The 22,301-nt window shown below is 55.9% G+C and overlaps 2 protein-coding genes across 2 annotated transcripts; both read left to right on the top strand.

Annotated features, from left to right (window-relative positions):
• The first annotated feature begins 2,336 nt into the window (after nucleotides 1–2,336).
• On the top strand, nucleotides 2,337–7,864 carry PGLYRP2 (peptidoglycan recognition protein 2). The gene is made up of 5 exons (XM_070414035.1): nucleotides 2,337–2,427; nucleotides 3,554–4,660; nucleotides 5,895–6,105; nucleotides 6,620–6,917; nucleotides 7,778–7,864. Exons 1-5 carry the CDS (start codon nucleotides 2,337–2,339, stop codon nucleotides 7,862–7,864), a joined length of 1,794 nt encoding a protein of 597 aa, XP_070270136.1.
• A 2,636-nt stretch (nucleotides 7,865–10,500) lies between these two features.
• On the top strand, nucleotides 10,501–21,639 carry RASAL3 (RAS protein activator like 3). Its single transcript, XM_070416284.1, has 18 exons — nucleotides 10,501–10,552; nucleotides 10,684–11,018; nucleotides 13,072–13,202; nucleotides 13,331–13,409; nucleotides 13,519–13,580; nucleotides 13,951–14,021; nucleotides 14,641–14,767; nucleotides 14,855–14,953; nucleotides 15,335–15,868; nucleotides 16,226–16,370; nucleotides 16,609–16,753; nucleotides 17,567–17,803; nucleotides 17,896–18,097; nucleotides 18,201–18,319; nucleotides 19,155–19,548; nucleotides 19,821–19,978; nucleotides 20,529–20,592; nucleotides 20,697–21,639. The coding sequence occupies exons 2-18, from the start codon at nucleotides 10,697–10,699 to the stop codon at nucleotides 20,838–20,840; spliced, it is 3,033 nt and encodes a 1,010-aa protein (XP_070272385.1). The 5' UTR covers nucleotides 10,501–10,552; nucleotides 10,684–10,696; the 3' UTR covers nucleotides 20,841–21,639.
• The last annotated feature ends 662 nt before the right edge of the window (nucleotides 21,640–22,301 follow it).

The following is a 22,301-nucleotide window of genomic DNA, read 5'->3' as shown; positions in this document are numbered from 1 at the left end:
GCACCCCAAGAGGACTCAGCATCTCCTATTCTCAGGGAGATGGCACTGGACAGAGAAACTCCCAGGCCTGTATGAACAGGTCTGGGATAAAGGGGGGGAACTTCAGGCTAGGGAGCCAGGATGGGAGCCAAGGGTAATCAGAGAGGCTTCCTGGAGAAAGGGTTTTACCCTAGGACAGTGGTCGGCAAACTGCGGCTCACGAGCCACATGCGGCTCTTTGGCCCCTTGAGTGTGGTTCTTCCACAGAATACCGACTTCTGCACATGGGCCACAAAGTTTCAATCGCACTGTACATGCGCGCCCGCACGTGGTATTTTGTGGAAGAGCCACACTCAGGGGGGCCAAAGAGCCACATGTGGCTCGCGAGCCGCAGTTTGCCGACCACTGCCCTAGGAGGTCACAAATCCTGGACTGACCCTAAGGGAAATGTGGGCCGGCCATGGCATTTCCCTGGCTCAAACTCAACCCACCCCCTGCCACTAACTCCAAGCTTTAAAAGGGAATCAGGGCGGCCTCTCTGGCTGGCCCAGGAATTCCTGGCTGAAGTTGTTCTGTAAACACTTCCCCGGGGTGAAGGGTCATAATGACATTACGTTGACCTTGACCCAACCACGGGATAGTGAAAACATGCACTGGACTTGGAGCCCTTCCCAGTTTCTAGCTTTGTGACCTTGGACAACATACTTAACCTCTCTGAGTTTACCCTCCTGCTGGGTAAAATGGGCATAAGGTGGTTAAATAAAACCGCAAGGTCCCCCACAGCTGCAATCAGTGGGAGAATCAGAGGGACAAACCCGGGATCCATAGCACTGAATCAGAGTCATTCCCAGACCAGGATGGACATCAGGTGGGATCTCATGTGACAGCCAACCCCACAGCATCTCAGGGCTACCCCCCCACTCTCCCACCCCTCACACACACACACACACCCCCCACCCCCCACCCCCCCGTCTACGCAGGGCCACTGGGATTAGGGTGAGGCAAGTGAGACACAGAGACAGGATCAAAATTCCCGATTTTTCCTCCCACCTCTGGCTCCAGCAGTCTCTGCACAGCACTGTTCCCGATCCTGACTTTATCTAGCATGTTGATAGACACTTACCTAAAATGTTTGTTCATTGTGGACTTTTTGCATTCACTTTAGTCTACTAAGATATTGTATTAAAATAGTACTTATCTTGATGACTGAGATTTTCGACACCACCTTACATTTTGTATCTGAGGAGGATACCTCACTCTCCTCATTCCAGTCCCTGCCCCAGTTGGACACACAGACCACTTCCTGCCCTCGGTTCTACGAGGCAGAGGCCCGTCCCAACATCCTCAGAGGAGGAGATTTCCTCAGATTCCCCTGGGGAGTGGCCCCCATTCACTCCCTCCCCTAGCACCTTCCTCCCGAGCTCCCACGGTGCACCCCGCTTTGTGTACCCAGGGTGATGCTGAGTCCCCAGAAGGATGACACTGGATATCTGCGCAGGCCCCACCCAGGGGAACCCCAAGCCGGGCTCAGCCTGGGCATTCCCAGGCGAGTTTCGAGGTGGGAGGCCCACGGTGAAGCAATTTACACAGCAGCAGCCCCAGTCACATTGAGCCCAGCCCACCTGCAGCACAAATAAAGGGGAGGCAGTCTCACTTCAGCAGGACTCAGACACACCTGCTGAGAAGAGGGACCCCTCACTGTCAGCCCAGGTGAGCAAGAAACCAGCTCCTCGGACAAAGTCAGGGTCCAGAAGGCCCAGGCCCAACCCCTGCTTCCAGCTGCATCTAGTGGCCGGGGATCCGGAGCTGGAACTGGATGAGAGAAGACATCTCCTAGTCCCCTGGGCTCACAGTGGCCTTGGCAAAAAGACTCCCCAGCCCCTGTACCCATTCTCTGCCTGAGCCTGAAGTGCTGGCAGCAAAGACAGGAGGCAGCGCCAACTTCAGGTGTGTCCCCTCCCCTCCCCCAGCACAGCCAGTCCTACCAGTTGGGCTGGCACCTGAGAGCCCCCTGTGGTGGCCGGCAGCAGCTGCAGCTACGGAATGATCAGGAAAGGAAGGGGTAGGGCTTGCTGGATGGGGCAGTTTGTTGGAGTCTGAACTACCCGGCCTCCAGATGCCTCGTGGCTTACTGAGCCTTGACCTCCACCTGGGAGGGAAAGGTTAGGATGAGGAAGCCCCTGATGTCCTTGACTCGGGGCACTGTCCCCACGCTCCCCCTGCCTCCCGCCCACAGCTCTGCAAGAGGCAACCATGTCATTCACCCCTGGACTTTGACAGTGGCCAAAGGCACCACTCAGTTCTCCATGCCTGTCTCTTTCTAGCTCCGCTGAGGTCTCTGCTGAGGTCAACCGGATATGGCCCCTGGAAGCTGGAACCCCACAACGGCAGTCCAGGGTATCCTCTGGATCCTGCTTGGCTTGTTGCTGTGTCCGGAACCAGGGACAGGTAGGTCAGAAGGCAGAGGCCTGCGGCAAGGACAATCAATTCTGCAGAAGTATCTGCTATCCCCTCTGTGTCCAGCCCTCTACAGGGTAAGACTGGAGTCCTCAGGAGACCCCAGTCTCGAGGAACCTCCAGTCTGGGGACACAGATTCTCCCAGCCCTACAGGGTCAAGGCAGGAGTTGGGGGAAAGCCTGGGGCCAGAAGAGCAAAAATCAGGAAGGCTTCCCGGAGGAGGAGACACAGATTTAGGACAGGAAGGAGACATACTTGGGGAGAAGCAGGAAAGGGCATTTTAGGCAGCGAGAAGAACAGAGGGATTATAGTGTGGACTGTCTAGAGAAGAATCAGATTTTCTGTGTTAATAGTCCTGCTTCTGCCACTTCCTGTCTGTGTGACCTTGGGCAGGTCATTTAACCCCTGGCTCATGGAGTCATTGTGAAGATTAAATGTGTTGTTATGTGCTTTACCTAGAATGGCGCCCAGCACAAAATAAATGTTTAATAAATGTTAGCTGTTATTCAACAACCCACCCCAGCCCTGAGCCTAGCACTTCTAGGTTCCAGGTTCAGCTGCTGCCATTTCCCTCACAAGGCCCATCCTCTCCTCCCCTGAGCATCCTCCAGACACCTTGCCCTATAAAATTCCCCAAGGTCCAACCCAAAACACAAAAACTGTCCATCTTTCCCTCAAAATACCTGGGGACTCTGCCCACTATTGGCCATCACACAGCCATCACTTAGCTTTGGCAATCTCTATTGCTCACCTCCATACTGTTTCCCCTTCTCTACTCTAGCCTCCTGAACCTTCATTCTCCACAGGCAGCCCAAGGAGCAATCTTAGAATGCTAGCCTGGCTGCATCTCGCTCCTGCTCATGAAACTACCATGGCTCCCCAGTGCTCACAGATTGTCTAAGCTCCTTAACCTGTTGTCTGTGCCTCCGTTTCATCATTTACATGAGGATGGTGTTGGGGCATCACAGGGAAGTGGGGGTGGGTGGGGGAGGGAGAAAGAGAGAGAGAGGGAGAGAGAGGGAGGAGAGGGCATTGAGAAGAGGTGGAAGGAGCAGAGGGAGGCTCAGGAACAGGGGGTGCTGGGCCACGGGGTTAATGCCATCCCTCCTTCTACAGCATCCCTGCCCCTCCTCATGGACTCTGTCATCCAGGCTCTGGCTGAGCTGGAGCAGGAAGTGCCGGTCACAGAGGCCAACCACACTGTCTCTGTGTGGCACCTGTCAGCCTGGGACTCTGATCCCCATGACCCCCTCCATCACTTCCTGCTGAAGGAACGAAGTCCCAAAGTCACCAGGTTGGATCCTTCTGCGCTGAGCCCGGAGCTGCAAGGCCTGATGGAGGAGGTGGCCCAACATGCTGTGCGGGGTGGGCGGGAATACGGGGTGGTACTGGCCCCCGATGGCTCGACGGTGGCTGTGGAGCCTCTTCTGGCAGGGCTGGAAGCAGGGCTGCAGGGCCACAGGGTCATAGACTTGCCCTTGGACAGCACAGCCACCCCACTGGGTGTTGGAGACACCTTTCCAGATGTGGGAGCTGAGGTTTCTGATGCAAGAGCCACCTCCCCAGGACTCAGGGATGTCTCTCCAGATGTCAGCTCTGCAGATGTCAGGGCTACGTCTCCAAATGTTAGAACCACAGATCTCAATGTGGGAGCCATCTTTAAAGATGACAGAGTCACCTCTCCAGATGACCAAACCTCCTTGCCAGATGCCAAAGCAAAGTCTCCGACCACTGTGGACAGCCTCCTGGTGGTCACCTTGGCCAGAGACCTAGGCCTGGCCTTCCTCCAGAACCCCCAGACTCAGAGCCACCCAGGCCTGGGAGCTGAGGGCTGCTGGGACCAGCTCTCTGTCCCCAGGAACTTCAAACTCCTGGACGCTGAAGCATCACCGGTTACCACAGCCTTCCTCAACGGTGCTCTGGATGGGGCCCTCCTTGGGGACTACCTGAGTCGGGCCCCTGAGCCCCGGCCACCCCTCCACCACCTCCTGAGCCAGTACTATGGAGCTGGGGTGGCCGGAGATCCGGGACTTCGCAGCAATTTCCGACGGCAGAACGGAGCTGCTCTGACTTCAGCCCCTGCCCTGACCCAGCAGGTGTGGGGCGCCCTCATCCTGCTACAGAGGCTGGAGCCAGCACACCCTCAGCTGCAGGGCTTGAGCCAAGAAGAGCTGGCGCAGGCGGCCACCCGTGCCGCCAAGGAGTTCACTGAGGCCTTCCTGGGTGAGAAGAGCCCCCGACCCCTGTGACCCTCCCTCTCCGAGACAGACACTCTCAGTCCCATGAGGTCAGGGGGATCCAGGACTAGGGGTTCCAGAGGGAGCAATAGGGCTCTGGCTGGGGAGCCAGGGCAGCTGTACAGGTGAGGAAAGGCTAGATTCGGGTCTTGAAGGATCAATAGGAGTTTGTCTGACCCCCCCCCCCACACACACACACACAAACACACACACACTCCAAAAAAAAAAGTGAGGAAGAAGGCATTGCCAGAGATGGGCTCAGCACATGCAAAGGCACGGAGATTGCAATGGAAGTTCAGCCTATGCAGCTAGGTGAGCTGCTTCACGCCTCTGAACCCCACTTTCTTCTGAGAAGCAGGGTAAATCTTCTACCTCTTGGATTTGCTGGATGGTTTGAGAAAGATGAAGCATGTAAAGCAAGTAGCACACAACTAGAGCATAATAAATGCGGGCCAACGTTCCTCTTTCCTCGGTGTGGCTCTCAGTGTGGCTGTCTCTCCTAGGGCTCAGAGCAGGGCCAGCTGCAGAGAGTGTTGTAAAGATCCTGGGTTGAAAAGATCCTTGGAGTCTGAACTACAGTTCTTGGGGTTTATCCCTGTTGATGTTCTTTGTGAACGGTGACGCTGAGATGAGCTTGGCGTGCAGGATTAAGTTTAGAGAAGCAGAGGGCTACCGCTCGCTCAGGCAAGTAGCAAAGCCCCCAAAGCCCTCATGGCTTTTATTTGGGGAGTACAGCAAATAACAATGGAGTACAGCAAGTGACAATGACTAACAGGCATGCTTATGAGATCATCAGAGCTAAGTTATACATTACACTATTAATTTCCTATGTTATACAAAGACCCTTTCCACCTGCAGCAGGGTACCCTCCCTTGAACTTTCCATGCCCTCATGGACTATTTATCACCTTAAAGAAAGTTCTGCCTCTGAACAATAAGTCTTGCTTGCAAGACTTTGTTCTGACGTGGCCCGCTTGCAGGCCCCCGCCTTTTCCTGGCAGAATGTCCTCTTCTAGTTAACTTCATTCCACTTGTCCAGCTACAATCCCGAAGCGGGTGGGAGGCATAGCCAATATTCCAATAGAACTGAGATGCTGTTGGATCCGTGGTGAGATCCCAAAGGAGGCTGGGGAAGTGGCCCCTAGGTGCGCTCTAACGGAGGTACAGGCGGCAGAAAGAGGAACGGTGGCTCACCCCAGCCCTGGACGCCCTTCCCCGCAGGGTGCCCGGCCATCCACCCCCGCTGCCGCTGGAGTGCGGCTCCGTACCGGGGCCGCCCGACGCCGCTACGGCTGCCGCTCGGGTCCTTGTATGTGCATCACACATACCAGCCCGCGCCTCCCTGCACCACCTTCGCGCGCTGCGCGGCCGACATGCGCTCCATGCAGCGCTTTCACCAGGATACGCGTGGCTGGGACGACATCGGCTACAGGTAGGCGGGGTCTGGGAGGGGGCGAAGCCGGTTACTCGGCGCAGAGCCTGGGTGGCGGAGCCTAACGCGGCTGGGCGGGTTGGACCAGAGCCAACCTGGAGAAACGGAAGAGCGGGGCGGGTGGAGCCAAGGTGGAGAGGGGCGGGGCCTAGACGAGGGCGGGGCCTTTACAGTGGAACCAACTATGGGACCCTTGGGTCCGGGGTAAGATAGGGGAAGGAGGCGGCACCTGGGAGAGGGGCAGGACCAGTGATGAGGGCTGAGGCTGGGACAAGGACGGAGTAGTGATGGGGTTGAGCCTAAGACAGAAAGCGCTGTGAATTGAGACAATGGGGAGGGGGCGGGACAGAAAGGGGCGTGGCCAATGCCAGAGTAACCGGAGGGTTTCTGCAGTGACATTTGGTGGAGGAGTGGGACGTTGCTGGGCCAGGCATAGTGCGACCAGGCAGGACTTGGCATAGATATGGGGCAGGGCAACCCTGACGCCGCGCGGTGCCTGCCCCCCTCTCCGCAGTTTCGTGGTGGGCTCAGACGGCTACGTGTACGAGGGCCGAGGCTGGCACCGGGTAGGCGCGCACACTCTAGGCCACAATAGCCGCGGCTTCGGCGTGGCCTTCGTGGGCAACTACACCGCGGAGCTGCCCACCGAGGCCGCGCTGCGCACGGTGCGCGAAACGCTTCCCAGGTGCGCGGTGCGCGCTGGCTTCCTGCGGCCGGACTACACGCTGCTCGGCCACCGCCAGCTCGTGCGTACCGAGTGCCCCGGCGACGCGCTCTTCCACCAGCTGCGCAGCTGGCCGCACTTCGACGTGGTGAGTCTGCGACGTCCGAAGTCCGCATGACCTGGGCCTGCCCCCCATGTGACACAAGCTCAGCCCCTGACCCTTGCCTGTCTGCCCAACCTCAGCAGGCCCCTCTCTTTCCTGTAACCCCTACACTCACACAGCTTCAGCCAGGCCCCTGGTCTCCCTTGCAGCCCTTCTATTCGGGCAACCTAGTCCCAGCCTTTAAGTTGTTCTGCTCACAACATTTCCTGTCCCCTGTCCTCTGCGTGCACAACCTTAGCCTGGCCCCTGACCCAGCCAGCTTGTGGTTTGCCCAGCCTCCAATACGTCTGCGCTCACAACCAGGGCATGGGCCCTGATTCCTGCAGCAGCCCCTCTGCCCTCACGACCGCAACACCTGTACCCGAGTCACATTGCTGCTGCCTGCACAACCTCATCCCAGCCCACCTAACCTTGGCCTCACCCCGGCCCCCTACCCAAAAGACCTCTGTATACCCAACAGTAACCTAAGTGTTGTCCCTCTACCAAAAACCGCTTTGCCTGCACATCTCTGTCCAGCTCCTAACTGTGTGTTGCAGTCTTCTGCCCAGACCACCTCAGCCCTAAGGATGCTTGCTCCGCCCCAGCCTCCCTGACCTTTGATGCTGCAGCCATCTAGGCCCAAACAGCACAACCTTGGCCCCAGTCCCTCGATGAACACACACCTCCACTCACACACCTGCACAATCTCGTGCTACCTGCACACTCCCATTCCTTTTCATGAAGCTGGCCTGCTGTCCGTGTGTACCCATCCCCTCACTTTGTCCTCTTCCTCAGGCTCCCACCAGGAGCAGAGGAGACCCAGCCTCACCCCACCCCCTAGCCTCACAGTCTCTTGCCTTTTCTAGAATGTACAGCCAAGGACTGCCAAGAGCGCCTCCAGGAGATCCAAGAGGAAGCTGCCTCTAGTGACCACGGCCACAGACCTCCAATAAAGAGACTGTGTGAAGAAAGCCTGTGTCTATGCATCATCCGTGTTTGCCCAGAATCAGACCCTGAGATAAAAGTTCCAGTGCAAGTAGCGTGGGAGGCGATCCAAGGACAGATTATTCGGGGAACAAGGAAGAGAGATAGGAAAAGGAAGGAAGCTCAGAAAGGGTGCTTTACCAAGCAAGTTGGCACTGGGGCACATGGAGCTCAATCCCACTAGGGACTTCTGGAGGGCAGCATAGGATATGAATCTCAAAGTTTTCCCACCCAAGAAGTGAGGGGACCGTTGATCCTCCAACTCCCACAATCATTGGCTGAGGGCTTCTCTCAGGGAAGTGCTGATTCTCTGGCACTTTGGGGCTGCTTGTTGCATGGGCTCCATCTGTCAGAGAAAGTCCTCCAGCAAAAATTGCAGGGAGTTGGGAGTGGAGCCAGTATGCAATGAGGTGGTAAACACTCAGGGTTGCAGCAGAACTCAGGGAAACTCCGCGTGTGTGTGTGTGTGTGTGTGTGTGTGTGTGTGTGGTGAGTAGCCTGACATAGTATGAATAAGATGGACATATCTAAGGGGTGTGCACCTGCCTGAACACCCTCCTCCTCAGGACGGGTTAGAGCAGTGGTTCTCAACCTTCCTCATGCCGCGACCCTTTAATACAGTTCCTCATGCTGTGGTGACCCCCAATTTCATTGTTACAAATTGAACATAATTAAAGCATAGTGATTAATCACAAAAAAATATGTAATTATATATGTGTTTTCCGATGGTCTTAGGCTACCCCTGTGAAAGGGTCGTTCGATCCCCAAAGGAGTCGCGACCCACAGGTTGAGAACCGCTGGGTTATAGAATTTGTGAGGCCCAGCACAAATGAAAATGCAGGACCTATTGTTCAAAAAGCAAGAACTTCAAGACAGTGATAGCCGAGCATTAAATCAAATGTAGTGTGGAGCTCCTCTACGTGTGGGCTCCTGGGGTGACTGCACAGGCCACACATCCATCGAGGTGATCCTACCCACCCCACCCCCTGGATTCCAGTCTCCCTTGCCTTTTCACAAACTGTTCCTTCTCCCTAGCCTGCTCTTCCCATGGCCAGCTCCTTCTCATGCTTCAAGTTGCAAATGTCACCTCCTCGGGGAGGCCTTCCTGGATTTTTCCAGTTCAGAGAGCATTCCTTCTGCTCAGCCTCTCTACTCCAGTCTGTCTATGTTCTTCCCAAGTCCTCCTCACCAGGTAGAGATGTCTTGCATCTGTGTTCAGGATCTGTTTCCCTAACTAAACTGTGAGCTCTGGGAGGGCAGGAATCGTGTTGGTTTAGTTCCCCCATGGCTTCTCCAGCACCTAGCACGTAGTAGGCACTCAGGAAACATTTTTTTAACTAAAAGAAGGCTCTTATTATAAAGCTTCTGAAACTGATATTATCATTGTGTTGTACAAATATGGAAACCAAGGCTCAGAGAGAGGAAGTGACTTGCCTGAGGTCGCACAGCTAGAGAAGGACCAGCTGGTACTGAAAGCCACTCCTGGGCCCGATTCTACTGACTCTCATGTTGACTCATTCATTCCTTACAACGGTATTTGCCCATCTCTTTTTTCAAGAAAACATTTATTAGAAAAGTGCATCAGTGAATTTTTACAGCCCAACACATTCATAGAACCAACACCCTGCTCAAGATATAGACATGTTTGCTGGACCCAAGTGGCTCAGTGTCATCCTGAGCACTGAAGGGTTGTCGGTTCGATTCCGGTTCAGGGCACATGCCTGGGTTGTGGGTTCGATCCCTGGTTGGGGAACATGCGGAAGGCAGCCGACTGATATTTCTCTCTCGCATCTATGTTTTTCTCTCTCTGTCTCCCTCCCTCGCTCTTCCTTCCTCTCTCTAAGGATGTCCTTAAGTGAGAATTAAAAATAAGAAATAGACCTATAAAATTTATGTTATGTGACTTTCAACTCAATTTTAAAAGCCATAAAAACCATATCAGTTCCCAAAGCCTCTCATACCCCCTTTCACTAGCCCCTCCAAAGGAAACTGACATCCTGACTTATTGAACATAGTTTTGTCTGCTCTGGAGCTTTATATAAATGGAACAATACAGTGTATAGTTTTCTCTTTTTTTTCTTTTTATTTATTTATTTTTTTGCTTAGCAGTGCTTGTAAGTCATCTGAGTTCAATCATTCAGCAGTTTGTTCATTCTTCTTGCTGCACGGTATTCCACTGTGGGAACAGACCACAATTTGCTCATTCCAGGGTATATGGACACTTGGGTTGTTGTCAGTTTGGGGCTATTACGAATAGTCTATTGGGTGAACTGCTGGGTCAGAGGAGAGTTGTACAGTCAATGTTTGTCGACCAAACAGTTTTCCAACTTGAATGAATTGGTCTGCGCTCTAACCAGCAGTGGATGACAGTTCCAGGGGCTCGATGTTCTCCGCAGCACTTGGACAACAGGTGCCCATCTTGCAAAGAAGGCCACTGAGGCTCTGAGAGGGGCATATGCTGCCGCCTCTGGTCAGTGAGAGATCTGGGTTCCTGCTCTGGCACCTCCTCTCCTCCTGCATCCTGCCCACACTGTGCCCTCCCAACCTGGCCGTGGGGTGGGGTGGGACAGACAGGGTCACGTGGAGTAGCATTCAGCAGGAGGAAGCCAGGCAGTGCGCAGACGGCTGTTGCCGCTCGGGCTGATCAGGAAATCAAGGTAAGAGAGGGAGTGTGTGTGTGGCCCCCAAGGGGATTTTCTGGGGGCAGGGCTGAGAGTGGGGAGGGGGCCGAGATGAAGGCAGCATGTGGGCAGACACGAGACGGAACTGTCACCCTCTTGTTCCCCAGGAGAATCCCCACCATGGACACACTAGCAAGAAGCCAGTCCTCCAAAACCCAGCATGCAGCCCAAACTCCGCTAACCTCCTATCGCTGGCACACAGGAGGTGGTGGAGAGAAGGGAGCTGGAGGGTTCCACTGGGGCCGCCTTGCCAGCTGGGGGAGGGCACTGAGTCACCAGGAGCCCATGGTCAGCAGCCAACCTGCCCGTCGCTCGCTGTTCCGTCGTGTCAGCTCTGCGCCTCCCAAGGAGTCTCGCAGGAACCACCTCAGATTATCCAAGACCCTCTGGGGGAGGCATAAGAGCCCATCACTGGAGGCAGAGCCGGAACCAGAAGCCTCAGGTACATGGCTCCCTCATTCAGAGCTGGGGCTGGGCTGGGAGACCGGATGCTTGGGTTTTGTCTGCCTCCAGAGCATCAGCCATACAGACACAGGAAGTTGTGGGGAGTGCAAGAAGCCCAACAGGAAGTGGCTGGGGCCCAGCTGCCCTCTTCCCTCTTTCCCCCTTACCCAGGGCCTGGGGGTGTGGGGTGGGGCCAAGGAGCTGTGGGCAAGGGGGTCCAGCCTGGGGAAGACACAGGGAATGAATAGACTGATGATAGCACTATCCAGATGTCAAATGGCTCTTGGCCCCAACTGGTCTCTTGTCATATCCACTGGCCCACTCTCATCCTCTCCTGCCTGGATGTTCATCTCAGCCTCCTCCTGCTCTCCTGCCCTCCAGCTCCATGTTTTAGTTTCTTCACTTCCTTGGGCCTCAGCTTCCCCATCAATGAAGTGGGAATCATGATCCCTACCTTGAAGGGTATATGATTTCCTTCCTTCATTTATTCATTCATTGAAACAGAGGCCTGTTGAGCATTGACTATGTGCCCTGATTTAGGCACTGAGGAAAACAGCGGTGACTAAAAGAGATGTCACTGGCTGGCCATGAGACTCACAGTGTAGTGGGCACAAAAGACAGTAATGAGTATAAACAAGAAAATGACAGATAGAGCTCAGTGTTGCACAGGGGGATCTAGAAGGGTATCATGAGGATTGGAGCTCTAGAGCATGAAGCACTAGCCCAGTGTCCAGCGTATTTTAAGTGGTCCATGGACAGTGGGAGTTATTTCTCCCCCTAGTGGTAAAACAATAGGACAGATGGGTCATCTGGGAGGGTTGGTTCAGCTCTCCTATTCCTGGAAGCTCATTTAATGCTCACCATTCATAGTCTCATTTGGCAAAAGCATCCCTTCAACCTCCTTCCAGGGTATTAGGTATTGCCCACTCCATTGAATCCAGAGAGAGCTCTCTAACAAGCAGGCCTCATCTTTGAGAATGTGAGGATGCCCATGGCTCCTCACTACCCCCAGGATAAAACCTCTAACTGGCACCCAAGGTCCTGAACCAATCTCTTCCTGGACCTTCTCTTCTAGCCTCTAAGCCCTCCAAATTTTTGTTGCCCTTCCCTTTGTGTCCCTGGGCCTTGACATCTCTCAGCCTTTGATCAAGCTGTTCCTGCCACCATCCTCTCCATCTCTGTCAAAATCCAACCAGCTGTTCAAGTCCTAGCACAAACTTACTCTCTCTGGAGGCCTTCCCTGGCCTGCTGCACTATCACCACACCCTACCCTGGCCTTTTTCTATTCCTTTCTCAAACTTTGAATGTAGACCACCTTAGACTAGTTATTGATGTAAGGAACCAAGGCTGCTGTCCTGTTATCTAACTTCTTGGACCTTTGTTATTCTTGCTGATACAACCACTGTCTTGGTTAAGAGAAGGATGCTTGCCCTGACTGGATTGGCTCAGTGACTAGAGCGTCAGCCTGCGGACTGAAGGGTCCCGGGTTCGATTCCAGTCAAGGGCATGTACCTTGGTTGCGGGCACATCCCCAGTGCGGGGGTGCAGGAGGCAGCTGGTCGATGTTTCTCTCTCATTGATGTTTCTAACTCTCTATTCCTCTCCCTTCCTCTCTGTAAAAAGTCAATAAAATATATTTTAAAAAAAGAGAGAGAGAGAGAAGGATGCTTATGTCTGAGGTCCAGCTCAGTCACTCACAAGCTGTGTGAACCTGGGCAAGTCATTCCATCTCTCTAGGCTTCAGTTTCCTTCTTGGTAAAATGGGGCTTATAATAGCCCTTTTAATGGCTTTGGGGGATTAAATGAGAGAAGGCGTGTGGAGCAGTGAACACGGTACAGGTCACACAGTAGGTGGGCTGAGTCTGCCCAACGCCAGTGGAGACAAGGTCCAGAGAGTTTTGCTCAACAACTACCTGACATGGCTGCCTTGGGGGAGTGAGGGGAAGAGGAGGCAATTAGGAGGGAGCCCCGCTGAGCTTTGGTGAATGGAAAGGCGGGGTCTGAGGTTCAGGAAGAAGTCCCAGTACCCCAGCACCTCTTCCTCCACCCAGAGCCTGAGCCAGAGCCGGAGCCCCCAACCCCGCAGATCCCTGAGGCACCCCCACCCGATGTGCCTGTCTGGAACATCGAAGCCTTCACTCTGCTCGATGGGAGGCTGGTGCTGCTTGGGGGTGAGGAAGAGGTGAGAGAGGGCCTGTGGGTAAGGGGAAGGAAGGAGGGAAAGGAATGGGATAATGGGAAGCGTCTGCCTCTCCCTCGACCTGCCTGCCTGCCTTCCCTTTCTGACTACCCACTCCCACGGAGGAACAGGGTCCTCGCCAGTCCAGGATGGGGAGCGCCAGCTCTGAGAGCAGCATCCAGGTGGCCTTGGGGAACCTCAGGGAGGCAGGTAAGTAAGTGTGAGAGGTGAGGAGGGCTGGGGCATGTGGGAGCATGTCAGGGTGGGTCAGAATCCAAGATGATCCCATCTCCCAACCTTCCATCCCCGAACACCACAGACCGAGTCGCTGGAAAGACTGAGCCGGAGGCTGCTGGCTCCAACCAGGTCCACAACGTCCGGGTGAGGCATCCACTGGGGGATGGGGAGGTGGGGAGAGCAAATACTTCCAGACCCTCAGAGGTGAAAGGGGACTCTTCCTGGGTGATTTGGGGCAGATCACTGAACCTCTCTGGGCCTCAGGGTCTCTGTCAAATAGAGCTAATGGGAAGACCTCCCTCTCTGGGCTGTTTGTGAGACATCAATAGAGAATGCAGGAAAGCAAACAATTGGTGCTTTAAAATGGGAGCTATTGGTGGCCTTTATTATTCTTGCTAATGCAGCCTGAGTTTATGGTCCTCCAAGAATAGCAGATCCTCCAGGACACCCTGAGGGAAAAGGAGCTGAAGTGGGAGCATAGGGTTCTGCTCAGCTGACACCCCTCTCCCCGTAGGGGTTGCTCAAACGGCTGAAAGAAAAGAAGAAGGCCAGGGCAGAGCTGGGAGCCAGTGCCTCTCGGGATGGGTAAGAGTCTGAGGGGCTGGCGGGGCTGGGACTCAGCATTGTCCCCTCCCTCTCCTCCTGCCTTTCACTCTGACGTTCACCACATGCCCTCTGTGTCCTGCCCTGTGCTGGGCCATAGTAGGGCCACAGAAAGATCGCAGCATGGAGCCAATCCCCCATGGAAGAGTGGGAGCAGAGTCTGACACAGTAACTCTAAAACCGGAACTAAATCAAAATCCTGGTCTGACAGTGTCAGGGGAGGAAACTGAGCTGAGATCTGAATAATGGGTGGGAATTAACTAGGCCAAGAAGGGCGGGGACAGCGTTCCAGACAGAGGGAACAGCACGTGAAAAGGCCAAGAGGCCGGGTGAAGACACAAAAATAAGTCCAGTGTTACCGGACTCCAGACAACGAAGGGTTAAGTGAAGGGAACCGAAGGCTATGGTGACAAGGGCTATACTATACAAGGTCATTCAGGCCACCGTGAGAAGCTGGGTTGATCCTAAAAGTGATGGACTCAAGTCCAATTTAGGTTCAAGTCCATCCTGGCCTCCCTCCACCCTTCAGGCTGTAGGGGGTGATGAGGGGAGAGGATAGAAATGACACTCCTCCCCCCACCACCCCCACCACCCTCTCCAGACCCCCCAGTGCTCTGGGCTCTCGGGAATCGCTGGCCACACTCTCTGAACTGGACCTGGGTGCCCAGCGGAATGTGCGGGTTTGGCCATTGCACCCCAGCCTCCTGGATGAGCCCCACTGCTTCCAGGTAAATGTGGGCAACTCTTCACGTCATCCCGATCCTTGGGCTTCACGCTTGGTCTCCACCGCGACCTGGAACCCGCTTCCTCAACAGGTAACCTGGGTAGGCGGGAGCCGCTGCTTCTCTTGTCGCTCGGCTGCTGAGAGAGACCGCTGGATCGAGGACCTTCGTCGCCACTTCCAGCCCAGCCAGGTCAGCACTGCGGAAGGTCCAGGCCCCACCCCTTCCACGCTTTTGCCCGCCCGCACCTGTGCAACCGCTCTCAGACCCTCCTCATCTCGTACCAGCCCCTTGCACACGGGCCCGGGCCCTTCTTTTCAATTTGCACCCAAAGTCCCGCCGACGAGGTAGCCGCCAAACCTTCCCACCGCAGCTGCTCTTCAGCACGCAACATCCCCGATTCTCCCGGGGGATCTCAGAACAGCTAAAGGGCTTCCGCGTGGTCCCCTTGGGACCCCTATGGCCCCACTCTCTTCCCCAGGGACCCAGGGATTTCCCTGGGGACATGGGCCCGAGTTTCACCTCTGGTGCCCACCATCGAACACCCATTCCTCCCACCGCTCTGGTCCGCAGGACAACGTGGAGCGCGAAGAGACGTGGCTGAGCGTGTGGGTGCACGAAGTGAAGGGACTGCCCCGGACGGCGCCGGGAGTGCGCGTGGAGCTGTGGCTGGACGGCGCGCTGCTGGCGCGCACCGCGGAGCGGGCTGGTCCCGGCCCGCTCTTTTGGGCAGAGCGCTTCCACTTCGAGGCACTGCCGCCGGCGCACCGTCTGTCGCTGCGGCTGCGCGGAGCGGGCCCGGGGAGCGCCCCGCTGGGCCGCGCGACGCTGGCGCTGGAGGAGCTGGGCGCCCCCCGCGCGCCGTCCGCGGGCCTGGAGCGCTGGTTCCCGCTGCTCGGGGCGCCCGCCGGCGCGGCGCTGCGGGCGCGCATCCGGGCACGGCGCCTGCGCGTGCTGCCTTCGGAGCGCTACAAGGAGCTGGCGGAGTTTCTCACTTTCCACTACGCGCGCCTGTGCGGGGCCCTGGAGCCCGAGCTGTCCGCGCAGGCCAAGGAGGAGTTGGCGGCTGCCATGGTGCGCGTGCTGCAGGCCACTGGCCGGGCGCAGGTGCGTCGCAGAGACCGGGCGGACCTGGGTGACCAGACCAAGTGGCACCTGCGAGGGGCGGACACCTTGAGGGGCGGGGTCTGAGTTTCAGCTGCGAAGGGTGGGGCACCTGGAGGGGCGGGGCTTAAACTTGAGCTGCGAAGGGCGGGGCCTGAGCTGAGCCTCCGCGATAAAAGGCTTAAATTTCTGCTGTGGGGTGGAGGTTCCCACCCGTTAGGTGCCTCAGCAGTGAGGGCCAGGCCTGAGCTATAGCTATGAGGGGCGCGACCTGTGCCCAGGTGAGAGGGACTCACCAAGAGCAGGGACTCCCCCTGGCTCAGTCTACACCCAAGCAACATGACCCCCCGCTATGCCCAGGCATTGGTGACAGACCTGGGAACTGCGGAGTTGGCACGCAGTGGAGGCCGCGAGGCGCTGCTGTTCCGGGAAAATACATTGGCCACTAAGGCCATCGATGAGTACATGAAGCTGGTGGCACAGGACTACCTCCAAGAGACGCTGGGTGAGAAACATCCCCGACGCTGGGGTTGTGAGTGGGCCTGTAGAAGCCTTCCGGCAGGACCTGAGTAACCTGGATTCTGGTAGTGGGTGATGCCTCGGAGGTGCTGGGATCCAGGAGGGAACTGGGGACTCCCCAAGAGGTTAGGTGCCTCCAAAGTAAATAGAGAAGAGTTGGAGGTTGGGTTGGTGGGTCCTGGTGGTTATGGCCCTGGCCCCTGTCTGGCTGTGCTGGACTGCAGGGCAGGTCTTGCGGCGAATCTGTGCCTCCACTGAGGACTGTGAGGTGGACCCCAGCAAGTGCCCAGCCTCAGAGCTGCCCCAGCACCAAGCCAGACTGCAAAGCAGCTGTGAGGAGGTCTTCGAGAACATCATCCACTCCTATGAGTAAGAATCAGGGTTCCAGCCCCCGAGCCTGCCCCTGCCTCCCAGCCACTGTGCTAGTTGCCAGATAAAATGCAGGGTGCCCAGCTAAATGTGATGCAATATTTGGGACATAGTTATATTTTAAAATTATTTATTACTTGAAATTCAAGTTTAACTGTTATCCTGTAGTTTTTATTTGCTAACTCTGGTAACTCATCCCCAATATTTTGCCACCTAACGCCATGTAACCTGGGATACAATTCCTTGTCCTCTAACCACAGGGGACCCCATACCGTAATTCCATGCCACCTGACCCCGGTTAATATAGGACCTCAATCCTATGCCCTCTGATTTCAGGTGATGTCGTGCCTCAATCCCATGACCCCTGGCCTTAAGTGACACTGTACCCCAAATCCTATGCAAATGATCACAGGAAACCTGGGATTCCAATTTGTTGATCTCGGACTCTAGGTTAAGCTGTATGCCTAACATGTCACGTGGGACATTAATATCATGATTTCTGAACCTAGGTGACCCTGTGAGCCCATTCTATCATATCATGTACTCTGTCTGGCTAGATCTGGCTACAGGATAACAGTTATGTTATAGCTGTCCCCATGTGAACCTGTACCCCCAACTCCAAGATTACTGACTCCAGCGGTCACCACGATAGCACTACCATAACTCCTGACCCCCAAGCATCATTATCCCGGATGTCTCTAATCTTGGAACTCAGAACATAGCTGACTCCTAATCCCTGACCTTAGGAATTTGATCATCCATGAACTTTATGCCCATACACTCCCCCTTTGACCATTGCCTATTCTGTCCCAGCTGGTTCCCAGCAGAGCTTGGCACCGTGTTCTCAGGCTGGCGAGAAGCATGCAAGGCACGAGGCTCCGAGGCACTGGGCCCCCGGCTGGTGTGTGCCTCTCTCTTCCTGCGGCTCCTGTGTCCTGCCATCTTGGCACCCAGCCTCTTTGGCCTGGCACCACAGCACCCGGCACCTGCCCCAGCCCGCACCCTCACATTGATTGCCAAGGTCATCCAGAACCTTGCCAACCGAGCCCCGTAGGTGCTGGAAGGCTGGGGGTGGGGGGTATGGTTCGGCCATGGGGGTGGCAGATGCCTGACCTGACCTACCCAGTTGGACCCCGACCCAGGTTTGGTGAGAAGGAAGCCTACATGGGCTTTATGAGTAGCTTCCTGGAGAATCATGGACCTGCCATGCAACGCTTCCTGGACCAAGTGGCCATGGTGGATGTGGATGCAGCACCCAGTGGTTACCAGGGCAGCAGGGACCTGGCCCTCCAGCTGGCGGTCCTGCATGCCCAGCTCTGTACCATCTTTGCTGAACTTGACCAGGTGTGTCCTGAGCCTAGAGACCAGAACATGGGGTAGGGAAGCAAGAGGGCCGGGAGCTTCTGGCCCTGAGAGCTTCTCAGCATCCTCCCTACATGCCCCCCAGGCAACTCGTGACAGCCTGGAGCCCCTGCCCACCATCCTGCAAGCCATTGAGGAAGGCCGCCCTGTACCTGTGTCTGTGCCGATGCGTCTCCCACCACCCCCAGCCCAGGTCTATTCCAGGTAACCTGCCTGCTTGCTGTCTGGTCCAGTTCTGATGGGTGGGAGCAGGGGCAGGGCCAAAGGCAAGCACAGGGTCAGATTGGAATCGGTGGGGAAGGCAGGGTTATGTGAAGGCAGGATTATGTCAGGGGTCAGAGATGGGGTCACATTGGGGTCAGTGTCCGAAAGTGTTGGATGGAGGTCAGAGGCTGAAGATGGCTTCCTCCAAGGGGTCAGGGAGAGGCCCACAGTGTAGTCAGAGGGCAGGCACAGGATCAGACTAAAGTCCAAGGAGGAAATTGATCATTGCAGAGGTCAGGGAGAGGTCACATGTGGCATCCGAGAGAGAAAGTGACATCATGTTCAGCGATGGTCACATTTCAATGAGAGGCTGGTGATGGGGTTAAATCAGGGGTCAGAATGTGGTCAGATGTTAAAGTATATCATCAAAGGTCAGGTTCAGGTTCATATTGTAAGCAGAGGTCAGGGTCAGATGGGTCAAAGGTATGGGCAGAGTCATGTTTGGGGTCAGAGGTCAGGGACCATGGTCTTTCAGGAGGCAGACAGGGACAGTTTAAAGTCAGAGGTTGGAGGTAAGAGGGGATCAGTTAGGAAGGAAGAGGATACCCTGGTGAGCAGAGGTGGAGCCCAAGGTCAGATTGGAATTGATGCTACAGAGAAAGATCACACGGTGTCAGAGTCCAGGGCAGAGTCGGAGGTCAGAATGTGACCTCATCAGTGACTGGGTCACATCGAAGTAAAAAGATCATGGGTCTGGCCATTTCCAGTCAAAACTAGGGGTGGGATCAGCTCAGGGGCCAGTCAAGGGTCTGAGCTCCTCCATTCCACCCCCCAGCTTTTCCGCAGGGGAGAAGCCCGGCTTCCTGCCCCCTCGGGACCTCCCCAAGCACACCCCTCTCATCTCCAAGAGCCAGTCCCTGCGCAGCGTTCATGGCTCAGGAACTTGGGCCCGGCAGCGGCCAGATGAGGAGCGGCGGCCCCCACGGCTGCCCCGGCCGGTGCAGCGCACGCAGAGCGTACCGGCTGGCCGCCCGGCTCGCCGCTGCCCTTCTGCAGGACCTCGGCCGCGACCCAAAGGCTCCCTACGCACCGGCCCCAAGCCCCGCGGCCGGCCCTGGACCGGGGCCTCGGCCTCGCTGCCTCGGAAGCCGTCAGTACCCTGGCAGCGCCAGCTGGACCAGCCGCGAGACACAGACCAGGCGCTGAGCACGCACCGACCCGTGGGCAAGGTGAGGTCCGGCCTAGGTCCACGCCTGGACGGGAGAGACGAGACGGGAGGCCAGGCAGGTCTGGGTTCAGTTATGAGCGCCCTACGTTGTGTTACCCCGGGCCTAGTCCAACCCTCTCTGCGCTTCGATTTCCTCCTCTGTACAAGCCAGCGGTGTTCCCCAAGAGGCAGGGCAGCGAGGAGGCAGAGCACAAGGAACAGGAAGGTCAGGGTCTTCCGGGAGAAGAAGGGGTGGAACGGCGGGTCAGGATACAGCGGCTCCCACCCCTACAGCTGGCAGAGCTGCAGTGCGAGGTGGCCACCCTGCGCGAGGAACAGAAGATGCTGTCCGGCCTCGTGGAGTCGCTGAGCACCCACATCCGGGCCCTGACGGAGCAGCAGCAGCAGCTTCGCGGCCAGCTGCAAGACCTGGACTCCAGGCTCGGGGGAAGGTGAGCCCTGCCTTTCCATCAGCTCCGCCCTACGTGGACCCGTTAGACGTAATCAGATCGCCCAGAACCCACTGTCGTTCTGGTCCTGCCTCTCAATCAGTCCCACTCAAATTCGCCAGGCACGGTCACGCCCCCTAGGCCAGCCCCGCCCCAACACACCTAAGACCCACCTCTTGGTCAGCTCTGCCCGCCTCTAGGTGAGCCCGCCCCTCAAGTCGCCGGCTGGTCGTCTCATCAGGCCCCACCCCTCAATCAGGCCCTCTCAAACAGGTTGGGCCAGGCGCTGTCAGTCTGGGCACGCCCCTATCCCCGGTCACCACCCGGCCCTGGACGGGCCTAGCCCCGCCTCCAAGGTTTCGCTGGTCCTTTCGTCCTAGGCGTTCCAGGCTCTGATGGCCTCTTCAAGTTTACCTAGGCCCCGCCCTCTGGTCTGGGCAGACCCCTCCTCCAACTCTAAGCCCCGCCCAGGATCCCTAACTCTCCAATCAGGGGCTGGAGGGGAGGTCCCCAACTTCTGAGCTCCCCCCCCACTTACCCCTGAATTCCACAGGACCTCGCATTTGGATCCAGAGCGCGACCCTCCAAGCAGTGAGGCCCACAAGCTGAAAACTCTGGTGAGAGCCCCTGTCTGAACCCTGGGGCAGGTCTGGGCGGCGAGGAAGCAAGGGTTGGGGTACAACTCTCCCCTGGCTCTGAGCCCACTGCCGCTGCCCTCCAGGAACGCCGCCTGGCTGAAATGGAGAGTTCTCTAGCCCAGCTGAGAGATGCCGTCCAGAGCCTGCAGCATCTTCCTAGGACGTCGGGGTCCAGGAGCCAGCCCCTGCCTCTCAAAGAACTCTGCGTTAACGGAGACACCACCTGAGCTGCCCACTCCACCCCACGTGGTCTGGGAGCAAAAAGATACTGTTTTAGGGGCCCTGCCTCAGCCCTACATGGCCTACAGTGTGGAGTGGAGCTGTAGATGGCAACCAGCCTGGCACTGTGAGGTTGCCCAGTAAAATCTTGAATTCAGCAAAATTGATGGTTTCTTTGTCCCTAAGTGTTGCCAATCAGAAAGCACCCTCCCCAATTCAGCTCTCGCCAATCCTCCCCTAATTGGAGGGCTCACAAAGGGGGAGATGTAAAGAGTTTCTCACCAGTTGTGTGACTTCAGACCTTCACTCTCTCAGAGCCTCATTGTCCTCATCTGTAAATTGGATCTAAAGGTCCTTACACAGTTAAAAAAAAAAGAAAAAAAAAAAGACCTGTAGTTTAAAGTATTCAAAAAAAGTCATTCATCATTTATTAGGCCCAACACCTACTTCTTTCTCAATGAAGCCCAGATCCCACCTCCACCAACCCCCAAGCCCCAGATGAGAGCATCTTCTAGGGCCCCTGATCCCATACTAGCTCCCTCATGGCAGGGAGAGCATGGGTCTGGAAGAAGATGAAGGAAGGGGCAGGTAGATGTGGAGATAGTTGAGGTCTGTGGGTGTTGGTTGGAAAACTGAGTGAACATTTGAAATATGGGTGAGGGGTAGGATGGATGAGAGGCAAATGAATAGGTTAGCATTTGCTAGATGTTTGTGCACTAGTACATGAGTAGTTAAGTAGTTGGTTGGCTGGGATGGGCATGTCTGCCTAGAAAAGGCCAGTATCGTACTAGGAAATAAATATTTGAATTTGAGTATGTACCACATTGTATGAACATTTGTTCAAGTGTCCTGAGACTCTTGAGCTGGGCAGTGGGGAAACAGTAATGAATTAGACACATAGGACTCCTGTCCTCAAGGAATTTACACTCTAGTGGAGGAGACAGACAAGTAAACAAGCAATTGATGGATGGATGGGTATTTGGGTAGCTGGGTAGAAGGTTCTGTGTAGGGAAGAGTGGGGTTGTGTGGGTAAGTAGGTGTTTACTTGGGTGGTGGATGGATGGACAGGTAGATGAGACATGGATGGGTGCGTTGAGTGGATGTTCCGATGGGTGGATGGGTGGGTGGATTTGGGAGAGTGCCTAGCTGGCTAATGGGATCACATTAGTTATATGATAGATGGATGAGTAGATGGGAGGTGGATGGGTGGTTTGGTTTGAGTGGGTATTTGGATGGATGGATGGATGGATGGATGGATGGATGTTGGAGAGGTGGTTAGTTGACGGGGTGGGTAGATGCGTTTGGTCAGTTGGGTGTGTGGATGAATGGGTGGGGAAATGAACGGGTTGTCAGACATGCGGATGGGTGGCTAGGAGAAGGCAACAGGCCTGTTTTTGGGTGTATGATAGGGTCGACCTGGAGGCTGCAATTCTGGGGGTTGAGCGGAGAAGGGGTCTTAGCAGTGGGAA

This window comes from Myotis yumanensis, unplaced genomic scaffold (genome assembly GCF_028538775.1).
Source record: "Myotis yumanensis isolate MYYU_CA2020_CCGP unplaced genomic scaffold, mMyoYum1.0.hap1 SCAF_5, whole genome shotgun sequence".
Classification (NCBI taxonomy): Eukaryota; Metazoa; Chordata; class Mammalia; order Chiroptera; family Vespertilionidae; genus Myotis; species Myotis yumanensis.
Note: the sequence above shows the minus strand (reverse complement) of the source record. Positions and strands in the feature narration are given on the sequence as shown.

Coding starts and splice junctions, on each gene's coding strand:
- RASAL3 (XM_070416284.1), top strand. CDS start 10,697: ATGGACACACTAGCAAGAAGCCAGTCCTCCAAAACCCAGCATGCAGCC. Junction 13,581..13,950: donor ACCAGGTCCACAACGTCCGG/GTGAGGCATCCA, acceptor CTCTCCCCGTAG/GGGTTGCTCAAACGGCTGAA. Junction 14,954..15,334: donor GCCACTTCCAGCCCAGCCAG/GTCAGCACTGCG, acceptor TCTGGTCCGCAG/GACAACGTGGAGCGCGAAGA.
- PGLYRP2 (XM_070414035.1), top strand. CDS start 2,337: ATGGCCCCTGGAAGCTGGAACCCCACAACGGCAGTCCAGGGTATCCTC. Junction 2,428..3,553: donor GTGTCCGGAACCAGGGACAG/GTAGGTCAGAAG, acceptor CTCCTTCTACAG/CATCCCTGCCCCTCCTCATG. Junction 6,918..7,777: donor GCTGGCCGCACTTCGACGTG/GTGAGTCTGCGA, acceptor TGCCTTTTCTAG/AATGTACAGCCAAGGACTGC.